The following is a 23,228-nucleotide window of genomic DNA, read 5'->3' as shown; positions in this document are numbered from 1 at the left end:
ATGAGCTAATAAATTACTAAATAATTCAGTTTGAAACCTAATAACTCAGTCACTGGGAGAAAAGGTTTAGGTCCTAATTCTCACAATAGTAACAAAGAAAATAGGCAAGACTTCAAGAGTTATTACATGTTGTATTATACTGGAACAAGTTTTCATCAGGACTAGGGAACATACATCACATCCCCTGGAAAGGCATGCTTAAAGCAACTAACATTTATTTACTGTGATCATACAGATGTTATGTAAGGAACTGGTGAAAGCAGCTTACCCACATGAACATTCTTATTGACACGACTTTCCCTTCTGACATCCCCAAAAAGTGTCTGAGCTAGCTGTAAGTTTCAATACTCCTCCAACAGAAGTAGCAATCTTTTCCACTTTCCACTCCTGATAATATCTGTAGAATCTCTCCTTCCGCAGATGAGAAATTTAGACATTATTATCCCAAAGACAGGAACATTGGCATCAAGAGTGGAAGAAGACTACCTACTACTCATAATTCTTCTTGTTGAAACATTTCCCATCAAAAAATAGCAGTTGAAACACATTATCATGGAGTTGAATTTCTAGAGTGGGCACCAATTATAGATCACTGGGTCCAGTTCTTTTCTGTTTCCTCTGTGTCCTCCCAAACCTCATGGGTAAGGGCTGATGGTATCACATTCAGCATTATTTGCTGCTGTCAGGTTACAGCAAGGAAATCAAGATCAAGAAAATCTCAGGCCTAGTTTTCCTCAAAGACAATTAAATAAATTTTCTCACCCTCAGAAAGTGAGCTCTAACTCACTTCAAATATTTAAACAGAGTAAGTATAATTCTTCATCATACATTTCTGTCAAATTAAATGGTAGGATCAACCTGGCTCACCATCTTGGTAGTCACTGCAGATATTACAGTGCTGGGTGATGATACCACGAGATATTGTAGTTTGAGGACTGGATAGATTAGAAAACATAAATTTTTTGTTTGACAAAAATAGGACAGTTCCCCATACGCCTTTTTCTTCTATTTGACCATTAGACTTTGATTTTGCGTTACTGGCCAGAAGAATGGCAGGCCATTTGTACACAGCTATTGATGTACGCAGATTGGGAATGTTCAAATATTCTAGAGAAGTATCTACTGCATACACACAAAGCAGCTCAGCAGTGCGCTTGTGAAAAATCTAGAGATGGAGAACTGAGAATGGAGAACTGAGCACGCATTCATTCATTTGAAATACTCAGTATGTACTGTAGAAATGGCCCCTGAAATTTAATGTGGACAAGATGCATCAAGCTGAGTATACATGAACAAGCCACGGATAAAGTGCTTATTCATGCATTCTGCCTGGGAATTCCCAGGCAAAGTACAGTAGCCATAACAATGGTTCCTATTAAGATTGTAATCTAGGTTTACAGTTCTTTGAAAAGAAGAATTTTATTCATTACTATGACTGTATTGAGACACTGTGACGTATGTTCTCATTATACTTTAATTTTTCCAATACACAAATCTTCACCTAAATTTACTCCAACACTGAAAATCTTAGCCCAGCAATTTTTTTCCTCTGTGCATTTAGGGTATTGTTGCATGAACTTATACTGGAAAGGAATGAAAATGTTTTACAAATATCTAGCCTTTTACCTCTTTCCAAGGAGTTTCACCAAACATTTGGTGAAAAACTCATTCTTGAATGCTTTACAAATGCTCCATTAACTCTGGAAGCTCTAGACACATCAAGAATGCAATGAAGGCTGAATGTTGTGAATCATTATTCCCCACCACTGACAGAGAAATTAATTATTGAGAGCAACCACAAAGCAGGCACAGCCTTGGAACAGCAAGTTTCTGAGCAACGTGCTGAAAAGGTTTGACTGCCATCTATTGGTAGGAGCAACTAGTGCACCGATGATAATTTAAAAAAAAAAAAAAAAAAAAAAAAAAAAAAAAAAACCCTACAAACCTAGTAAACACCCAGTGCAGATATTAGAGGAAAACTAATTTTCTAATTATCTAATTAACTAATAAACATAATTTCAGATATGTATAAAGCAGTACTAACATGAAAAGCTTCCCAGTTTTAATTTTTTTCTGTTAAAAATATAACTACACGCAGAAACACCAGCTTCCTTCATTCTCTACAGCGGTTTGAGATCTAATAATTACAAATTCAGTGTCTGCTACTGGCTGAAAATTATTAGATAAAAATGGAAAATACTAACGTTTTCCTTTAATTTAAACTATGAATTATTGAGAGCTGATTTTCACATAGTAAGTTCTCAGTTAAAACTGTTTTAAATAGCTCCTCTGAGTCATTAGTTAACAAACCCACAAAACTTTAAATTACATTGTAAATTTCTAATCATATGTATAATGTCCCAATGCTTGTATGTGGGTATAGCTGTACACACCTCATCTATATAGGGTTGTCTGTTAAATTTAGGCTTCCTAATCAGGCTAGTTCACAATAGGCAGAACATATGCCAACATATCACAACACAAGTAACTGTATAAAGATTTTCCTTCAGCTGTTCAGACCAGCTAGCACAGTAGTTCAGTTCACCCCTGTCAAACATATCCAGTCTCTTTTCACTCTGCCTTAAAGCTGCTTTCTTTTCTTCGACAGCTGCTGCCAAGCTGTCTTTACTTCCTCTCCAAGCCAGCTCACTAGCTAAACAGTTACCCTGCTAAAATACTCCTTCAAAAGGTTTGTTCTAAATTTGTAAAGTCATTCCATGGCAGAAGGAAAAGAGATCAGGAGAGCCATGGATTTCAGGGGTTTAAGATGAATAACAAAATGACTCAGAACCATTCTAAATAGTATCTCTGTAATTAAACTAATTTATTACACTTGCACACCATGTGGAATTGTTCTCAAGAATTATCCTGCACAGATGAGAATTTCATATAAAAGTTCAAATGCAGTGTATTTAAACCAAAAACAACTCATAGACAGAAAAGCCTGTGGGCCCAAACTGAAGTTTACTTTCTCACTTTCAAAATCTTTCAGCAGCTAGAACTGAGCACAGTATTCCACACACAGGACTGTTTTCCCACATTGCTCTATCATAAATCATTTTTCATTATATATTCTCAGACAATGTATAATTGCAACTGAATTCCCAGCACAGGATAAGAATATTGGATTAATTTTGAGTATCATATGTTGAAACTTTACATTTTCCAAAAACATTTGCACTGCAGGAGGTCTGTTCACACATGGCTATGAAAATGAGGAAAAGGAAAGTAAGTATATACTTTACATTTTGAGACTTCAGCCTTTTTTCTTACCTGAGTACCCAAACAAGCAACCATCATATGAGTGAGAAGTTTAGCTGCAAACATGGCACACCTGGTGCAGAAGAGGTGGGAGATGATAGCCAAAGTGAAACCTACACAGAAACGACAATTAAAAAAGAAAAACGGAAAATTTGAAGCTTAGGCTCATAAACTATGCTATAAATCCAGAAGATATTTCTTGAAGGTGCAGATCATCTAAACAAACCAACCAAACAAACCTTTAAGAGAGAGTAAGTTCACTTTGGTTCCCCCTGGAATCACTCATGAATTTATTAGTCAAGTACTAACATTTATTTAACTTTTCCATAGCCTTGGGACTTAAATTAATTGCATAATGTAAACAAGCAATTTTTGTAAATTTTTGTGTGCGTATGTAATTTCTGCATGATATGGATGATTGTCATAATAGTTAAATATAAAGCAAAGGTAATTCTTCAGTGTTCATATTACTGAATCCAAAAAGATGCTTTTAGAAAAAAATAAATAAAAAATTGTCTCCAATTGTGTATCACTGCTTTAGGAGATAGCTGTAACCTTCCAAATGCCAGTCTCCCACCACATCTGTGTTGAGCACAGAAATCCGTTATAGCAGAAGTCGGAAAGAATGATACCACTTTTCATTTCACTAATTAATTGTGAACATGAACTGAACAAAAATGGGAAAGACCCCTTACCTACCAATAAGTAGTTCCTGGAAGAAAGACCCTGGGAAAGCTAAGTCATCAAGAAAACACTGTTAAATCTCATGTAGAGTTAATTGTGCACTTCCACACACCAGGCAGGGCAAGAGTTTGGATAATTAAGGGAAATTTTTTATCCTCTCTTCAGACTGACTGTTTGCTCAGCTACCAGTATTTCTAAGATATGAATGAAATAAATCATTGCCAAAGTATTATTTCTAAATTTTTCAAGAATTAGTTATATTTATACTTCTATCTACATATTCTTTCTTTTTTCTATTTTTTTTATATTCTTCATTCTTTATATTCTTCATTCTTTATATTCTTCATAGGTGGAGATGTTAAGAGAAATGAATAATATCCTTACAGATCTAAAAACTAAAGCGATTTTTTACATATTAGATTTATTTAAATCTAGTAACCTTTATCTTCATGTAAGGAAACACTTTCAATCAGCTAAAGAAGCTGAAAAACATTGCAAGGCATTTGCCTCATATTTAAGGTAAACCCTTAATTAAGCTATTTTAAGATTTAAAACACATTCTTATGACACATGACTACCGTAAATGACTAGTTCTGAACAAAGACCTGTAGGTCTTTATTGATTTCAATTCAGTAAAAACTTTTTTTCCTGTAAGCCAGTAATTCTATTTTAAAATCTGCTTATTTTTATCAGTTAAAAACTTCTTTCATTATTGTTAAACATAAACGTCAACTTGTGTGAACCAGGTGAAAAACAGTTTTCTTCTCTTTGTCTTCCTTTTTATGACCAAGGTTTTAAAACAATTCAGGAGTCTAGATTTAATCTGTTAGGGCAGTTTGCTGAGCAGGGATAAATAGGGGATTTAGCTGCTTGTACTACTTTTATTACTCATATAGTGATGATCTAGTATAGAGGTCATAAACCCCACAAAGAGCAGACCCAGAACACCATTTAAGTACCTTGAAGTTAGGTTAACCAAGTCCCTTTAGCATGTTTTCTTAGCGAGCCCATTACTCCTGGTGTCTACCAACACAAGAGGTCATTTCAAACCCAAGTAATTCTATGGTTCTAATAAAAATGTACTTTCATCTGGGATTGCCTGCAACGTAATACTGAACTTGCTTGAATGTAAGAGGCATAAATTCCATCTTCTTCAGAAGCAAAGTGGAGACTAGAACTTAAGTCTCCTGCTTCCAGTCTGACGTTCTGGGACTTCTGAAAATGCTGTTGAGGCTGCTAATAAGGAAAGTCATGATCCTCATAGGTGAAACTCTCAGGCTTCTCCCAAGATGTTAGGTAGTTGTTAGGCAGCAGAGCGTAATGGAATCTATCACCCCAGGTTATCACTTCTGAGTCAAAGAGATTGGACAAAGGGGATGACTGCTGCTAGAGGTACAGGTGAATTTAGGATTTTTATGTTTCTTCCCCCAAATGAATGACATATTTCTCCTTTATATGGTTCAATAAAACATCACAAGGAAACATATTGCTTTGCTGATATTTTTTTTCCAGCGGCAAAATTTGCCACTGTGCAAATACCAGACAAGATGGCACCTTAAATACCATGAAGTTAACATTCCTTCAGTATTCCAGAAAATAAAGAAGATTGTCATCAGCTACTAAAAATATTAATAACCAATCAGTTTTACTGTTTATCAGTTATTATTAATGAGAAAACTGGTTTAAATCAACTGACCTGAAATGCAGATGAATCCAGAAGAGAAAAAAGCCTCATTGTATGAAGACAAGTTATCTGTTTGGGCATAAACTGCATAAATGGACATATGAGAACAGGAACATTCCACATACTCTGATGTGTCATCAATCACTTTGCAGAACCCATTATCAGACAGCCAGCTGCAAAATAAAAGTTTCACAGAGTTGGAAATGGACTCGAGTAATTCACACGGTAAGCAGCCTTGAAAATTATTGTTGTATCCCTGAAATACAAGTTTTCTAAACTATTGCATAGGTGTTTTCTGTAATCTTCCAGGTGCAGTGCTCAGAATAGCACATATACTTAAGATTAAAATATTGTTTATAGCCTTTTTTTTTAATTTATGATTAAAAATCTTCAAAAGTACATTACAACGAACATTTTCTTTTCCACTACTGAATCTTTGTGGCCACAGTTTTAAAATTTCTGATAGATTTCTACATCTGTCTGACTTTTCAAATAGTTTGTTACTTAACTTTGCTCAGTACATTACTCTATTATGAAGAACATTTTACACTGTTATTTGTCTTTTGGAAACTAAAATTCATGTTGGGATTTTTTTTTCAGTATTGCTGAAATGATTTTGAAAAAGGATACTTATGGTGACATTCTAAGCTATTTCTAATGGAAATCATGTATAGATAAAAGGAGAGCATACAGGTAAATTCTGCTACATGTTCTCCTGAAGAGAAACAATTTGTATAAACAACAGACTGATATCATCCAGTTGGTCTAATGAAATTGTGTCTAAACCAACTAGATTTCAACAGGATACAGAACATAATTCTCTCCAAATTCATTAATACTAATTCAGTGACATAATTCTGGGATATATGACCTATCCCTGTAACCTAACGCATCATTACACGATCTAAGTGGTATTTTGGTGAAAAAAGCCAAGGGGAGAAGTCTGAGAAATATCTGAGCTAGAACAACTCCTCGTTTTATTACATGGAAAGTTTTATATACTGGTAAAAAGGCCAGAAAAATTAAGGAAAAAAGACAGGAAATGTATCAATTTTATAGTTGCAAATGATTTAATTGGAGTTATCACATCTTAGGCAAACACATGGGTTCCTGGTAGAAACTGGAAAACTAAACACATTAATAAAATAACCTTTCAGCCGCTTGATTCCAGAGGAGACACCGGGACTTTTGTGGAACAATCCGACCTCCTGGAGCATAAATGCGATAAATGACCTCATTGTTGTCTTTCAAAGGCTGTGAACTCTGACCTTTCAAGCTTATAGAAAAAACCTGAAACAATATGCACAATGGAAAGATAAAATTTAACAGAGTGCTCATTTTAATTAGACCATAAAAATATTCACATTATTTTAAATAAATTGATGATATTTTGCGCAATATCTAGATTAAAATAATTTCCTGAAAAAACAAACTCTGTTATCTTCAAACCTTGTTCTTCAGGGCAAATTCTTTATCTCCAGTAAGGAACCACTGCTGACTGCTGTATTCTGTGAACTGCACAGATTCACAGTTCTCTTCTTGAGGAGGTGATAATACAACAGAGACCTCTAATAAATGTTCAGGTACTTGAATAGAATCCCCATCTTTTCCATTAAATCTGTGTCCATTGATTTGCTGAGGAAGCCAGTTGTGAGCCATTATTGCAATGTATGGGCAGCTGTCAAGGATATTTTTGCCTCTGTTGAAATGAAAAAGCAATAGGGTTGGTAAGTGGAACCAAGCTTCACTCTAAATGACTCTAAAATGTATTTGTGATTTGTAAATAATTTATTCTTTCATCATTTTTAGGCTTTATGATGTTTAATTGACACACTGTTTCAGTTTCTGTGAAAAAAAAAAAGAGGGGCTGAATTATTATGTATTTCAGCTTCTCCATTTCCCCTCTAGGATTTGCTCCCTATGATCTGCAACTAAAATCCCTTCATGGTAAATTAGGTGTGGTAGTTTGGTCTGGGCCTTCCTTGGTGACCAGTTTGTAGCCAAGGAAGTGCCCAGATTTACCCAGTATTCCCTATGAATTTTACGTAAGCTGAGCTATAAGAAGAAAGGAGGAGAGGCCTTTGCTCTCTTTCCTTCCGGCAGCTTGGAGGTGCAGGTTCCCTGCTGTTGAGTCTGTCGTGTTGGGGAGCGAGGCCTGGTTAGGCCTTGCCGACCTTGGGAGACGGAGGTTGCCAGTGATGGTTCCAGAGCAACTCTTGGATGTCCCAAGGAGAGTAGTGAGATATTTCTTTGCTAACTCTTTTAGTTCTAGATATTGGGCTACTAATCGGGATATATATATATTTTATTTTGGTTTTGTTCCTTTTCCCTTCCCCCTTCCCTTTCCCTTGTGAAATTGTATATATATTTCAATTGTATATAACGGTAACATAAGTGTAAATATATTTATATATATATATTGCTTTCTCTCTCTCTCTCGGTTCGGTTTTCTTGTTTGTTTTTCTCCCTCTTCTCCTTGAGATTTGGGGGGGGGGGGTGCTTCTTGTGGTAAGGTTTGGAGACTTGGCAGGGAGCCAGCTTCAAACCATATCACGCATCTAAACACGCATCTTTATAACCTCTAAAAGAAGGAGATGCATTAAAATGCATGATCTTGCTCTATCTCTTTTTCCCAACAGATGATGCAAAAAATCTTGAACTAAAGAATGTTAACTTTCAAGTTCTGAACACTGAACACATATTCAACTACCAGCTGCTTAACAGATTCACAGTGGGAGAAACCTACTGGTTAAAACCTCTGTCTCATAAACGAGAATAATCTGTTTCTGCAGTCACCTACTTCCCCTGCCCCATTAGCCTGAAAAGAGAGTATTATGCACTCGCACACAAAAACAGCAATTTTAAACTATGAGTAGCTTTAAACATTTTTAAATAATGTTCAAGTGAGCAAAACCAAGTACACATGAAGTACAAAATGCCAGTAGATATCTTCAGTTGCTAACTCTCATCTAGGCTTAGAACATCACTCTCCATCATACAATTACATATTATTTTCTTAGAAAGAATAATGAATGCTTTTCCAGGCAACATTTGAGCTAAAGGTGAATTAATACATGCCAAATCTCCTGACTCATGTTCCCACAGCTACTCCATCCAAATGTACCAGTTACGTGTGACACACAATCTTACAAAGCAGAATACTGGCACTATGACAAAGTGCTTTGTAAGATTGTGACAGCGCAACACTTTCTTATATAGGTAACATATTAGACGGTAAAAAAGTCCCTTTGCTGAAAAGGTAATTTAAATTTTCTAAATTGGTAAGTTGTCATGTATTTCCAAACAGATTCAAGTTTACTAACCTTTCTCCTGCTGATCCACACTTTATCCCAGTCAACAGAGAAAAAGCAAACTTCTCAGTCACCTCAGCAAGCAGGCTGTATCCCCGTGTATCCTCACGCTTCGGGCTAGCAAGAGCACAGAGTATCTCATAGAAAAGGCTTTTGCTTTTACCAGTGAGTAACTGGTCTTCACCTACACCTGTAATCTAACGAGAGGAGAAGAAATCAAAAAACATTTTGTGCAAAGGAGTCTGCTTGTAACATTTCCTCATGGTAAATGGTTTAGTGATATCTTCATTGTTATTCCAATGTTTATTCTGAAAGTTCAGAGTATTTTTCCCACCTCCTGATCTCTGCTGCCAAGGCATAAGACAGTCTGTCAAAACTACATAAAGATATGCTTACTAGGAATTTGATTATTAAAGAAAGAATGTGGCATTTTTCATTCTTCGAGAAATCAAAAATTTATTACTCTTAGGAATTTTGTACATTATTTTCTCTGTTTTCTGTGTGGCAACAATCACAAATGAATGAATATTGTTATAATACTTTGTGTCTAGGTATTTAGACATTTTCCACATCCTGTGGATCTATCACCAGTCCAGAAGAGCCAGAAAGCTATAAAACTAGTCCATAATTTTCACATAACTTACTGCAATGCTTAAATGCTCAGCTACCCCAGCAACTCAATTCCCAAAGCTACTGAAGGAAAAAAGGCTAGTTATGAGTACAGCAGATTCCAGCCAGCCCTGGTAGTATTTGCTGGTGTGTTGACTGAGTCATCTGTAAAGATATGAGCAGGGGTTGTGCCAGGGCTAAAAGCAACAAAGATGGGGCCTGGAAGTCAAGAAAACATAATAAGCTGTATGAAGCTGTGGCACCAAAGGGAAAATTTGCACAGTAGAAAATTTAGAGCTATAGGTATGTATACAAAATTAATACTGGTTGCTCTTCTCAACCTATTTGATTTCGTATTTCTTGCCAACATCCTAACTAGCAGCAGACTAACTCCTTCCTTGATTGTGGGACTTCACAATTTCTACTTTTACTTTTGCAGTCTGTGCCCCTGAGTCACTGATGTGGATGTGATCTGCCCTGATTTTATCCTATGTGTTGTTATACTCTTATTAAAGTCATTTAAGAAAAAGCAGGAAATGTTTACCTTATCTATTATATGCACCACAGCAGTAAGCTGCTCTTCTGTAGTTTCTGTGGCCACTTTGACATTTAGATTCTGAAGGACTCTGTGTAAAATGGTGTCATCAAGAGGCTGATGCAGTTGATCAATCAGACCCCAAACTGGCAAGGAGTCCAAATCTGAGACAATGGTGATGTTAGAAATACCATATACGTCATCTACCCTGGCACCACCTGTGGGATTAGAAAGTACAACCTGGAAACGTTTAGGAAATGGGTTTAAAGATCCTGTCTTTGGAGTCAGGGTCACATCCAGGAATGCATTTCTCTGTCCACGTTCGAAAGTCAATAAACCTTCAGATTTGGCAAAATCTTGTCCTGCCACAGCTGGAGATATGAAGGTGCGACCAACAGGTTCAGGTTTTTGCAGCTCCTTAAAACAAACCAAAAGAGTTTTAGCAACATTACAATAGATGGACTTGTTCAAAACCAGCTGCTGTAGAACACACATACTTTACAGTCGTAAAAATTATATACATTAAAAAGAAATCCTCTTTTAAAATGTAAATATTACATTAAATGAATTATTCCATGAATTAGCAATCCATCAAACCTAGGGAAAGAATTATATGTACTGTCAATAGGACTCAGCATCCCTCTCCTTCTTGGTCTGTTAAACCTCATGAAATTCCCATAGGCCCACTTCTTGAGCTTGTCCAGGTCCCTCTGGATGGCATCCTGCCCTTTGAGTGTGTCAACAGCACCACTCAGCTTGGTGTCATCTGCAAATTTGCTGAGGGTGCACTCGTTGGTAGCCCTCCTTTGGACGCTCTCTAATACCTTAATATCTTTCCTATATTGTGGTGCCCAAAACTGCCACAATATTCAAGGTGCACCAGTGCGGAGCGGAGTGGGACAGTCTCCTCCCTCGACCAGCTGGTGATGCTTTGTCTGATTCCCCCCAGGACATGGTTGGCCCTCTTGGCTGCCAGGGCACTGCTGACTCATATTCAACTTGCCATCAGCCAGGACCCTCAGGTCCCTTTCCACAGAGCTGCTTTCCAGCCCCTCATTCCCCAGTCTGTCCATACATCCAGGGTTGCCCCATCCCAGGAGCAGAATCCAGCACTTTCCCTTGCTGAACTTCCCATGGTTGGTGATTGCAGCTTATGACTCAGGTACATGTAGGTTCCTCAGGTGGTCACCAACCTCAGGTAGTCACCAGCTTCTCTTACAGTGGGAGGAACTCTGCTCCCCAAGTCCCAACCCTGCTGTCCAAGAGGTGTGGGAAGAGAGGTTGCCAGTGAAGACTGAGGCAAAAAAGTTGTTGAGTACCTCAGCCTTCTCCTCACCTGTTGTTACCAGTTTTCCATCATTGTTTATAAGGGTGGATAACACCTTCTTTGACCTTCCTTTTTGGGTTAACATACCTGTAGAAGCCCTTCCTGTTATTCTCTGTTTTCTTTGCCAGGTTCAGTTCCACCTTTGCCTTGGATTTCCTTAGCCCATACCTATACAACCAAAGTTCATCTCTATACTCTTCCCAGGTCACCTGTTCTTGCTTAAAATGTCTGTACATTTGCTTCATTTTCTTTGATTTGACCAGCAGGTCCTGACTCAGCCATTCCAATCTCTTGCCTTCACTGCCTGATTTCCTGCTCCCAGGGATTACTAACTCTTGCGCTCTATGAAAGTCTTCCTAGAAGACCTGACAGCTCTGTTCTACTCCCTTGTTTCCAAGGGCAGTCTCCCAGGGGATCCCAGTCACTCTCTCCCTGAAGAGCCAGAAGTCTACTTTCCTAAAGTTCAGAAAAAGTATAAAAATAAGTTAAATAATAGTAAGTCTTACCTGCATGCTGTAGCTAACTGTTGTAGTTACAGATGTACTAGAATCTCTAAGAACTTGCAGGCTGATTAAAGCTGTCTTCTTATAAGCCACAGCAAAACGAGATCCCACAGCAAAATACACCAAACCATGAAGAGGATCACTTTCCAGGACTGTTATAAAAGCAAATCTGGCACTGCTGTTCAATGCAGCTCCTGTGCTTACAGCGTACAGCTCAACAAAAATATAAGTTTCAAATTCAGGTACCTGTAAGTGAGGAATGATTTTCATATGATCATAAGACGTATTAATTACTTTCAGCTTTAAAAAAATGTATATATTGTTTTGCATGCACAATGCAAATTACTTGTACTAACACTTACCACAAGCATGCTTCCTGAAATGTGCAATAATTACAATGAATTATATCCTAAAAACAGTATTCCAATAGGCACCACTCTTTCAGTCACAATAATTAAATTCCAGATTTTCACATGAAACTTATTGCATTGAAGTAGCTATTTATATAGTACAGGTATTGTGGCTGTAAATTTGCCATACATGGTAGTAAACTCTTCAAGAGCTCCAGATTCCAGATTATGGATTTACATAGATGTACATCTTCTGAAGAATTTGCTCTTCCATTCTCTTTTTACCTTACAAACAGGCATGTACACATCTACTCACCTGTGGAAAAACTGCACAGTAGTAAGTATGCAGTTTTGAAATTGCAATTAATTAACTTGATTGTATACAAGTACTGAACTCAGTCAAAGTTCTGACATTTTACATACAACCTTAGTATTTAAACACTAATGTATTTATGCATGTTTTTACAAGAAAATCTCAGTAGATTTGCACACTTAACTGAATTGATTGAAAATCCCAGAGCTCAGATAAACTTCTCTGAGGTTGCAGAAACAGAGAAATCTGTCATTTTGAAAATACAGGTGATTGAATTTTGGTTACTTATTGAAAATAAGGTAGCAGTATTAAGGTTACAATATCATGTTTAGCCTCATCTTTGATTCTGTACCTACAATACAAATGTAACATCTAAAAAAATTATTACTAAGATTCCAGAAATGATCAGAAAGATGTTATTTGTACCTATTGCATGCACTTGTCAAGTAGCAAACTTAAAAAAAAAAGAGAGTAGTTCTTTACAAGAAAATAGCATTACAAAAAATGATGACCACTGAAGACTTTTTTTTTTAGTGAACATAGCTTTTTATTTCAGCACTGAATTTTTGGAAATCCTACTTTAATTCTAGGATTTTAGCTAATGAAGTCAGTACAGATGACTAAGTAAAAAATTACAAAAGCTAGAATGTGTCACATAAAAATGTAAAATAGTCATTTAATGTGTTTATTACTTCATCGTTTTGTAATGTATTGACTACTACTTCATAAACTAACTTATGAAAGCAGAACTGGAAGAAGAATTAGGAAATATTTGGAAGGATAAACAGTATATATTTTCAATTAAATTGTTAAATATTTCTCTAAATTAAATGATCTTGACTGATGACAAGCACAATTTTACTGGAATGCTTGGGGAGCCTTAGCCTTCCATTAGCACTTGCTAGAATGGCACAGGCTTTTGCTTCATGTGTCACAACTGCAAGTCTCTGCAGCTTCTGCACTTCTGTCATTAAACAGTTATATCACTCCTTTGGACTAAATTGGTTCAAAACCCCATTTTAGTCAGCAAGGCAGCCTGTGCCCCACACACCTATATATTTTATTCATTGGGTCTGTATTGTAAAGATAACATATGAAGATGGAAAATGGTCCTCTTACTGAACTAAGAGAATGCATCCTGGTTCCTAGTAGGAAATCTCTACTTCCCATATCCAACATCTTGCATTATTCTCTAAAACGAAGTTAGAAAAAAACATGGAAACTTTCTCATCCAGTCCTTTTCCACTGCCTAGACCTCAGCTTTGACACTAGCCTGGCTGCTAGGATAATTTCTTAGAAAGTTTAAAATTCCCAGACTTTGATAGAAGCATTAATCAAACATTAATCCTTCCTTTCCTAAGGGATTACTCTAACCCCTAGTTATTCACACAAAAATATTTTTTCCTTCTCTTTTCAATAAAAAGACTGAATGCTGTGCTTTGTGTTTAGTTCAGTCATATCTGTATTTGAGAGTGCCAGCTGGGACTCACAGGCACTTAACACTTAGGCACACCCAACTGACAAATGCCATTTAGTGGATGATGGCTTCTATACTGAACTTCACTATTCACAAGCTGGATGTGCATAGCAACAGAATTTTAGACACTCAGAGATTCTTACGCAGTTTTATGAGTAGATCTTTCACAGATCACTGTGCTAGATTTAGGAATTTAAAATTACACACAAATTGGAATAAAAGTTCTTTTGTGGAATGAGATATTATTTATAGAATATGCTTTCCATAAATCACCCCAAGAAGTGCTTTGATAGATGAAAAACTTCCTGTGTGAAGGGTGACAGTTCAGTATATGAATAAGCATTTCACTGAAACAACTCCATTCTTTTCTTCTTATTGTTCCATGAAAATCTGAGATTAATTTAGTCTTTAAACTAAACACTCATCTCCTTCCCAAATTTTTACCAGTCACAATAGAGGCAGTACAAGCCTACAAATAAACATGTTGCAGAGAAACTAAGCAGATGTCAAGTTATTATCTTCAAACTAAACATCAGTTTCTGTGGATCAGAGGAGTTTTTTCATCTTGATAAATTGCAATTCAATATCACAGTGCTGTACATAAATAAGCAATAATTACTTACATCATCAGGCTTTATTTCAATGGAGATGTTGCACATTGTCTGACCTGCCATGCAGGTCGTGGCTCCCAGCACAGATACAAGTTCATTCTCCAAGTTCATGCCATCCTTCAGAAGGACAACAACTGTTTTATTAAAGGTCACACGCCAGAAGATCTCCACATCTTCAAAAGCCCTATAAACAAAACAGAGGAGTATACATGTACTGAAGGACAGCACTACTTTAAGAAACATAAAACACAGAGGTAACATACATTTTATGTTACTGTTCAAAACTTATCATTAGGGAATAAACTGCTTTACAATGAAAAAACAGCTCTTTTTTATTTACATTCCTTCCTCTAAAATCTATTCAGATTATTAAAAAAGTAACAGAGGGATAAAATAAAGCAATTATGGGCACTCAGATTCTCCTAAATTTTTGTTTCAGACAACATGTGATTATCTGAATAAGAAACTGGTGCTTGGAAGACAGGGATGTTCCCAAGTACTTTCCTTAATATTATAATAACCATCTGCCTGGAAAGCCAGGCAGAATTTGTCTTTCCTATAACTCTAAGGAACTCAGAGTACTTGAACATATTTGTTTAAAGTCCACATAAGCGTACTACATATATATATTAATTAGAAAAAAGCTCATACTATCTCTGTGAATGAAGACATAAGCATACTGGCATGTAACTTCTTAATTCCTCCTTATAGTATTCATAGCTACTTATACTACAAAAGGAGATGAGAACTAGAGTTACACCTTTAGCAGTGCAAATACTTCACCTTAAGCAAAACCTTCACACTTGCTGTCTTACAGTATACGTTGGAAAGTATTTGGGTTTTTTTCCTGTTCTGCCGTACACCAACACTGTGACAGCTCTAATTACATTCACAACTTAAATGTCCCTTTGCCAAATTCTGGAAAGTTATTAAAAGAGCTGAAAAGCAAAGACTTATTTTAAACCTCTGTGATGAAAACCTCTTCCACTAACAGCAGCTTCTGTGATTCAACACAGCCCATTACAGAGTGTGGGAGAGCACTGGAATCAGCTGTTGCCTGCACCTGTTTGGTTGTCGTGCAACAGTCAGCAGCACCTCTCTGTTGTCTGAGTCTTCATCAAGTACCAAACCACTTTGTACTTCTGGAATGAATCCCAAAATGCCATTCTGGAGATCACTTCCTATGTAGGAAACAGTCCACGAAACTAATAAGCAAGATAGTTAAGCTGAGAGTAAATTATAATTTTACGGATAATTGCTAAAAACCCCCAAACAATAAGGTATCAAAAGCATGCTGAAAAGTACTATTTGAAGTACTATTTGGGGACACCTCAAGAAAATTTCTTTTAATATTTCTACTCTTAATTTACGCTCCATAATTATTTAAAACTTCAAATGTTGGCATTTCCAAATTTTATTTTAATCAGTAGAATAAGTGATTTTGAAAGTAAATTCCTTATGAGACTCCTGGCACTATTTTTGCAGATAAACCTGTATTTTCAGGAACATTCAACAAACTGATTGAATTCTGCGTCCCTTGGCTTCAAGAGACTAGGTGTTACAGTAGTCCAGAACAGCTTTTGACAAAGCCTTGCTTATAATGCCCTTATAAAACATCACTTTAGTCATATTATTTTATAACAACACTTACAACGTTCTTTCTGAACAGAAGTGGACCCCAATGTATGCCTAGATGGACAGCATTGTAACAGTAGATACTGGGACAAAGAAGGGCTTTCAAAGACAAAATTCAAGCTTTCTTATTCATCCTACCCAGAATGTTGTTGAACCCATTCATTTCCCCAGATTGTTACATGAGCTTTTCTCTTGCATCTTTAATTCAGTGTGTGGAACTAGGGAGCTGTAAAACACTAATTTTTTCTCAGGGGAAGATGTAAATAACTTCAGCAAAACAGTAGTGGAAGAAAAAACAGTGTTAATGAGAAGAAACTAATGTCTTTACATTGCCTCATTAAATCTTGCTTCTAAAGGATTTCTCCTTGCAGGTAGTGATGGCTTTACTCTGCAATTGAAAAGGCTATTTGGTTCCATGCCAGTGATTACTAAATGTCAATATATATAAGATGAACAGAAACTGTGTGTTTGGTTATGTGCATGCACAAACATTTAACCTGTGGTATTTATCTATACAGTTAAATGCAGGTACATGCTTGTTCCAATTCCCAACTTGTTTCTAAATCTTAAGCTATATTGCAGTTAAGATTGGTTTATATTCAGTTGGTAAGCCTGATAGATATCTAAAAGCTAAGAGAAACTGGAGCTCTGACATCACTTTCTCACAGTAGCATAGTGACTGAAAGAAAATCTTCCTTGATGCCTTGCAGGTCTATTCCTTTCTTCCATCCCCAGAAGGAGAGGATGACACCACTGCATATATGAACTGCACATCATCAACAAAAAAAGCAGAAACTGTTTTTTTATACTTTGTAGAAACTCTATACATCGCAAAAGCAAAAGACAACTTAAAAATACAAAGTATATGAAATACATCTGACAAAATGCCAGCACAATTCTAGTTAAAAGGGCCTTCTAGTTCCAATACCCTTCTGAAAGCTGAATCAGCTCTGAAACACACCAGATGCCTCTGGACTTTGTGTTGCTGGGGCTTGAAATATTCCAGGGGTGGAAAGAGACCGTGCAACCTCTCCGAGCAACCTGTGCCACTGCCTCTCTGTAAACTTCTATGTTTACAGAGAAAAAAATGTTTCCTTATACCCAGGCAAAATCTCATTTTAACTTATGCTCGTCTCCCATCAAGGACTGCTGTCAAAACGCATTATTTAAATAACAGATCACTGAATTTTTATGTCTTTCCTGTTTCAGGTAATCTTATGGTTTTATGGTAATCTTAGGAACTAAGTCTTCCTGTATTCAAACGCCCCATGACATTTTCATTCACAAAATCGTATGTTTTAGATCAAGTTAGGAAAAGGAAAAAAAAAGGTAAAAAAGCTTAAAGCATTCCTGAATGTATACTTGAGAAATGAGAATGAATAATGGAAGCCCAGCACCCCTGCAACAGGTTCCTGTTGGACACTTTCATATTCAGATCAAAATTAATTGGTGACACTTCTCATAGCCACAGATCTGTATCATAAAGTATCCCGATTGTTCTTTGAATTTGGAAGTCATGGATCTTTTGAGATAGGAACTTCAGGTACCAGGGGAAGGGTTGGCACAAGGAAAATGGCAAAGAAAAATGAGCCTGCAAATGCTTCTACAGCTGCAAGGCAAACGCTTTCTGCTCAGCCATCTCCTATCATGAAGTAAAATAGGAAAAGAAGAGAGATAAGCACCATCTAAAAATGTATTTTGAGCTACATTACTAAGGGATGTACAATGGTTTTAGGGGACTAGATGCTTCCTCTGATCTGGAAAACCTAAAATTTGGGAACAGAGTACCCTGCTTATTACCACATAGAATCACAATCTTTACATCAAAATTGCTACCAGAATAATTTACTGTTATTTAATTCAAATACGTTTACTTGTTTTCTGGGGGAAATGATTTTACCTGCAATAATTACTGTTGAAAAAGCAGCAAATCCATGTTCATCCTTCCCTTCCACAATCTGAGCCCCATATTCAGGATTTGAGAGGAAAACATAAAATAATTCCTGGCCTTCAGGCTCATCATCATCAAAAATTTTTATGGATACCATGCTTTCTCTTTCTCCATCTAGCAAAGTCAGAGAGACTGTCTGTTCTTCAAAATCTTCTCCTTCCATTGCCCATGTGAAATTTGATTTTCCATGAACATTTCCAAAAGGATATAAATCTACACCACTCTGTGCACTCACTCCCCCGAAGGTTTTTACAGTTATTTTAATATCACCAGTAAATTCCTTGGTCCTTCTGATTTGAAGCACTGCTGTGTTGGACATATTGTTGTTTGCATCTTCTTCAACATAAATAAATTCTGGCCCCAGACTTAGTATTCCATGAAGAATATCATTAGCCAGGATATTAACTGTTGCAACACTGAAAGCTGGATTTAAACGTGGACTCCAGGCAAGGTTCACAGGTTGAACATCCAGAATTTCCACAGAAGTCAAATTTACAAAAAAAAATTCCTCTATTTCAGACACAGTGTCATCAATTATTGATAATTCTATCACAGCACTTGTCTGAAAATGTAAAAACATAAGCTCTCCATTGTAGATGGGTATAAAGTCCTCCTGTGGTTTGGCACTTCCCGGAATGGTCTCGTATGTCAATTTAGTGAGATTACTTCGAAACCCAAACAATCTTTGTACATGTAGAGTGACCGTCTGTACATCTTCTTCAACTGAAACAGATCTTGAGTTAAGATCAAACTGGAAGATCCCCATTGGCTCAATTTCAGCTATCGTAAATCCTGACCTGAAATAGAAAAGATACCAAGGTTGAGAGAGGAAATATGAATAACAAAAAATAAAACAGTCAAGCATAACAATTTTCAGTGTGCAAATCAATGACGGCTGTAAGAAAGTGGATTAGAAACGGTGTAACGGTAGAGGAAAGAAATAGCAACTATATAAAGCAAGACATAAAGAGGGTCCCTGAAAAATGCTTTTGCAGTGATTGAATTGAAAAGCCCTCCATGGACTCACAACACATCCTAAGTCAGTACAGGATACTGGGTAAATTATATATAAAATATGGTCTTCCTGGAAAATGGAGAGGCAAAGGAAAGTATGTTTTCCTGTTGTGGACACAATGCACGAATACAATACAGCCACTACAAGTAATACCGGTTTTAAACACTGAACAAACTTCCTGTACCGAGGGAAAACTGAGGAGTAGTCAGATGCTAGCAGATCTACAGTTTTAGCCAGGAAGCTAGAGAAGGACGGGAAGTTATTTTAAAATATACAGTGGAGCTCTGAAATACTAACTTCCCCTTCACAACATTACTCATCATACTTTTTTCCAGATCTGAGCCTTGTTATCAATATCAATTTTAGCTTTACTTTGTTCATATTAAATATATCCCCTTCTTATTAGAAAATATTAGATGAAGACTCTGTTAAATCTTGGGTCATAAATTTATCTCTAAAACTGACCCATTATTCAGTGCCAGAGGCTACCAAATGACACTACAATTACAGTGAGTGGTTTTGGCTAACAAACGAGACCCCTCCACCTCTACAGAAGCCAAAAAATCTCCAAAGTAATTGTGAGCTCTATCTGCTGTGGGATGTAGTCTTACGTTTTCTAGGAAAGGTCATTCTTACACACTCAAGGTATTTGACTCGCACAGTGAACGTGAGCCCTGAGAACACCAGTCCATAGGGTGGACAAGCCCAAGAGAAGGGGTCAGTTTGAGGAATTTAGCCACCTTGTTCGCTCCTTGCTTCCTTCAGATTTGCCAGCGTAAGTCTAATATGGTGAAACCAATAGCCTTCTCACACAGTGTCACTCTATGTTCATTCTTTTCATACCACTTTTAGCTATCAACGAGTAAAGAAGAATGAAAATAGTTTGAAGAACAGATAACAGCTTAACTGAGATGAAAAACTACACTGAAAGTAATGTTTTTGTTTTTAAGAATAAAAAGAGGGTTTTATATAAGTTAAGCATTTCTACAGCATTTCTTGTTTCATTTTATTTATTTTAAATAATGTTTGTTATCTAAGATCTTCTAAATATGGAGTTTTAGGGACACTGAAAATTGTCAAAGTTTATTTCGTTCTTCAGCTTCCTGGTGAACTGTTGATCTCAGTTCTTCATTTTCCTAACTGTTTCCATCATTCTAGGAACATTCTAGGCACTTTGGATCCCAATGACAGGAAACAGACTGGAGTTGAAGGAAAGTCTCAGTTCCAATCAGGTCAGATCTGCAGTACTGACACTTGTTTCCACCTGAGACAAGACATACAAATTCATCAAAGAAGGCACTAAAATTTGCTAGCTACCTATAATTTAATACGGATTTGTATGAGGTGTATGCCTATATACAGGTCATAATTCTTACAGCATCTCTGCAACTTGAAAGTGTAAGTAACATCCTTACCTCAGGCGAGCCCCACCAGACACATTGCTGTGCACTGCTGTTAAAGTGATGGCAAATGACTCACACTTATTTAGGCTCGGAATAGCCTGAAATGAAATCACTTTACTTTCCTCCCTGGAGGAAAACATAACAGTACCTGAAAGGAGAAGAATCACAGAATATTCTGAGTTGGAAGAGACCCATAAGGATGATTAAGTCCAGCTCTTAAGTGAATGGCCTATATGGGGAATCAAACTCTCAGCCTTGGTATTATTAGCACCGTGCTCTAACCAACTCACTAAACTGGAATTCTCTTTTTATCTGAGGATATACAGAGATAGAGACTTTAGTCACAATTCCACTCCACTGAGGGTGAAGAAATCTTCATGATAAGGGTCTTTTCTATATAAAGCTGTCCTTCAGGGGCATAGCATTGTATCTATGAAGATTAGCTCATAAAAGAAAAATACTTACAGATAAAAATTGGATCACACAATTTCATTCTAATGACTCTTCATTAATGAAAGAAACAGGTACAGAGGTACAAACAACTAAAACGTGGTATCATCACTTATACAACTGTCATAGCTGTTGTACTTGTAGCTGTACATAGCTTATTGTGACAGGTACTCACCAAGTGAAGGAGTAATATTGCCTGTCTGAGCAGAGTCTATGACTAGGTCTGGTGGGTATCCTGAAATCCAGCTAACTGTTACAGAGCCATAAACTCCTTTTCTGGTTATGATGGCATGGCCTGTCCCTGATGCAATGTTTGTAAGTCGTAATATCACAGATTTAAAGCCAACCTGTGGAAACATAGTAGATTTTGTCAGAAAATTGAATAAAAATGGGTCTTAACATATGTAAAACCATACTATATTTTGTAAAATGGGCATTTTACAATAAGGATGCATTCATAAAGTTGTATGTATGTACATACATCTATGCATGTGTGTATACGCACATATATTATTCCATCATGCTCTTTAACAATACATTTTAGATTTCTGAGAATTAGATTGTAGGGAAAAGGAACAAGTATGACTGACATTTCAGTACCAAAACCAGTGAATACAGCATTTTGTGCCTCTTGTTTAGAAGAAAATCAAATCAAGTTGCCCTCACTGCTGACAGATAAAGGTGTAAAATAAGTTATTAATTGTGTATCCAGTGAAAAGTAAGTTGTTGCCACATGATATTGTTCAAAAAATTATTCTTGCTACTCTGATCTACTTTTCTTTTTCTCTGAGCAGTAAATAGGACTGAATGGACAATCTGCGCATTATAAAAGCAATGATAAATGGATACATTGTAGCATATAGTATATAATAGTCTTTCTGTAATCAGTGTTTACAGAAAGAGTATTTGAATTAAGTTCCATTGCAAATAAAAAATCAGAGAATTGCTTCAAGATAATTAAAACCACTAAAGAAAAACTTCAATAAAATTTATGAGTTAAAAACTCAGCATGCTATTGCCTTTACCTGACGTACAAAGAGGGAACAGTAGCACATATACCATATGAGAATAGACAAATTATCTTTTCTCACTCTCATATAGAGCAGAAAAATGAAAAAAATTATCATTCAGTGATTAGGCAAATTTAGAGATATCTGCACTAAAACCCAGCATAATCTCCATCTCTTTTTGTACTTAATACTGTATATGTGCTGTTATCTACTTTGGGGCTGCTATTCTTAAAGAAATGGCATTGTTCTGATTAATTAGTTTCCTGTAAGTCTCAGAATTTCCCTTTCATGTAAATAAAAGTATAAATTAGCCATATGATTTAAACTATTTATGTTCTATAGATGAAGACACTTTTTCCAACTGTATTAAGATATTTCTATAAGAATTTGTATCAGATGAACAGTACGAGTACTAACTGGAAAAATCTTGTTAGTCATTATATTGGTTGCCATGATGAAAACTTCACAGAGCCAACTGAATTCTTATAGCGGCTCTCTTTTGCAATGAGGAGTACCTTTCCTCTGTGGTAAAAACATTACACTGCAAACAGACTACTGACCTGTGAATTGGCAGCTTCCTCAGGAATAAGCAGCATAGCAGACTTTGCTTTTCCTAATATTTTAGGCACATCCTTGGCACTTCCCCTAACCAGGCTTACATTAGTAAGTTCCAGAGTAAAATTCAAGCCCAGAAAAATAAATGCCTTTGAGAAAGAGAATTTAATTAAAAAGGTAGAAGTGTAATTCCACTACAAACATGTCAGCCACCAGTTCAAATAATTAACTAACAGAACGATCTACAGATTTTGTTCTATTTGCATACAAAACCCAGCATATTCAAGTGTTCTGTCAAGTGTTGATTATGTTTCTTAAAAGAAATACAGTTAAACCATCAATATGGTGAAAGTGATCCATCAGCAGTTTGCTGAAGTCGAGTTTGTAGAGCAAAGTGTCATTTTAATAAGTTGTATCTAACACAGTGGGCCTTAGCTTGTCCTTAGGATTCAAAATAAGTAAGATGGATGTAAGAGTATTTAAGTGCAGATCTAAGACTGTAATAACAGTAACAAACAACTGGGAAACACAGAGAACTGCAGGT

General features: G+C 36.4%; 1 protein-coding gene across 2 annotated transcripts in view; it reads right to left on the bottom strand.

The window, feature by feature from the left end:
* Window positions 1-23,228, bottom strand: part of ADGRV1 (adhesion G protein-coupled receptor V1) — a 202,908-nt gene that overhangs the window by 61,717 nt on the left and 117,963 nt on the right. For both annotated transcript variants that reach the window (XM_039386937.1, XM_039386938.1), the window contains 13 exons: window positions 22,690-22,833; window positions 21,295-21,466; window positions 20,682-20,817; window positions 18,201-19,048; window positions 15,729-15,846; window positions 14,678-14,849; window positions 11,918-12,160; window positions 10,094-10,501; window positions 8,953-9,137; window positions 7,079-7,328; window positions 6,780-6,919; window positions 5,642-5,802; window positions 3,274-3,374 (listed from right to left, as the gene is read on the bottom strand). In XM_039386937.1, coding sequence (XP_039242871.1) covers window positions 3,274-3,374; window positions 5,642-5,802; window positions 6,780-6,919; window positions 7,079-7,328; window positions 8,953-9,137; window positions 10,094-10,501; window positions 11,918-12,160; window positions 14,678-14,849; window positions 15,729-15,846; window positions 18,201-19,048; window positions 20,682-20,817; window positions 21,295-21,466; window positions 22,690-22,833 — 3,078 coding nt within the window. The remainder of the gene's footprint in view (window positions 1-3,273; window positions 3,375-5,641; window positions 5,803-6,779; window positions 6,920-7,078; window positions 7,329-8,952; window positions 9,138-10,093; window positions 10,502-11,917; window positions 12,161-14,677; window positions 14,850-15,728; window positions 15,847-18,200; window positions 19,049-20,681; window positions 20,818-21,294; window positions 21,467-22,689; window positions 22,834-23,228) is intronic.

This window comes from Pipra filicauda, unplaced genomic scaffold, assembly GCF_003945595.2.
Source record: "Pipra filicauda isolate LSUMZ 115617 unplaced genomic scaffold, ASM394559v2 scaffold517_size385040_pilon, whole genome shotgun sequence".
Taxonomy (NCBI): domain Eukaryota; kingdom Metazoa; phylum Chordata; class Aves; order Passeriformes; family Pipridae; genus Pipra; species Pipra filicauda.
This window is presented reverse-complemented; position numbering and strand designations above follow the sequence as displayed.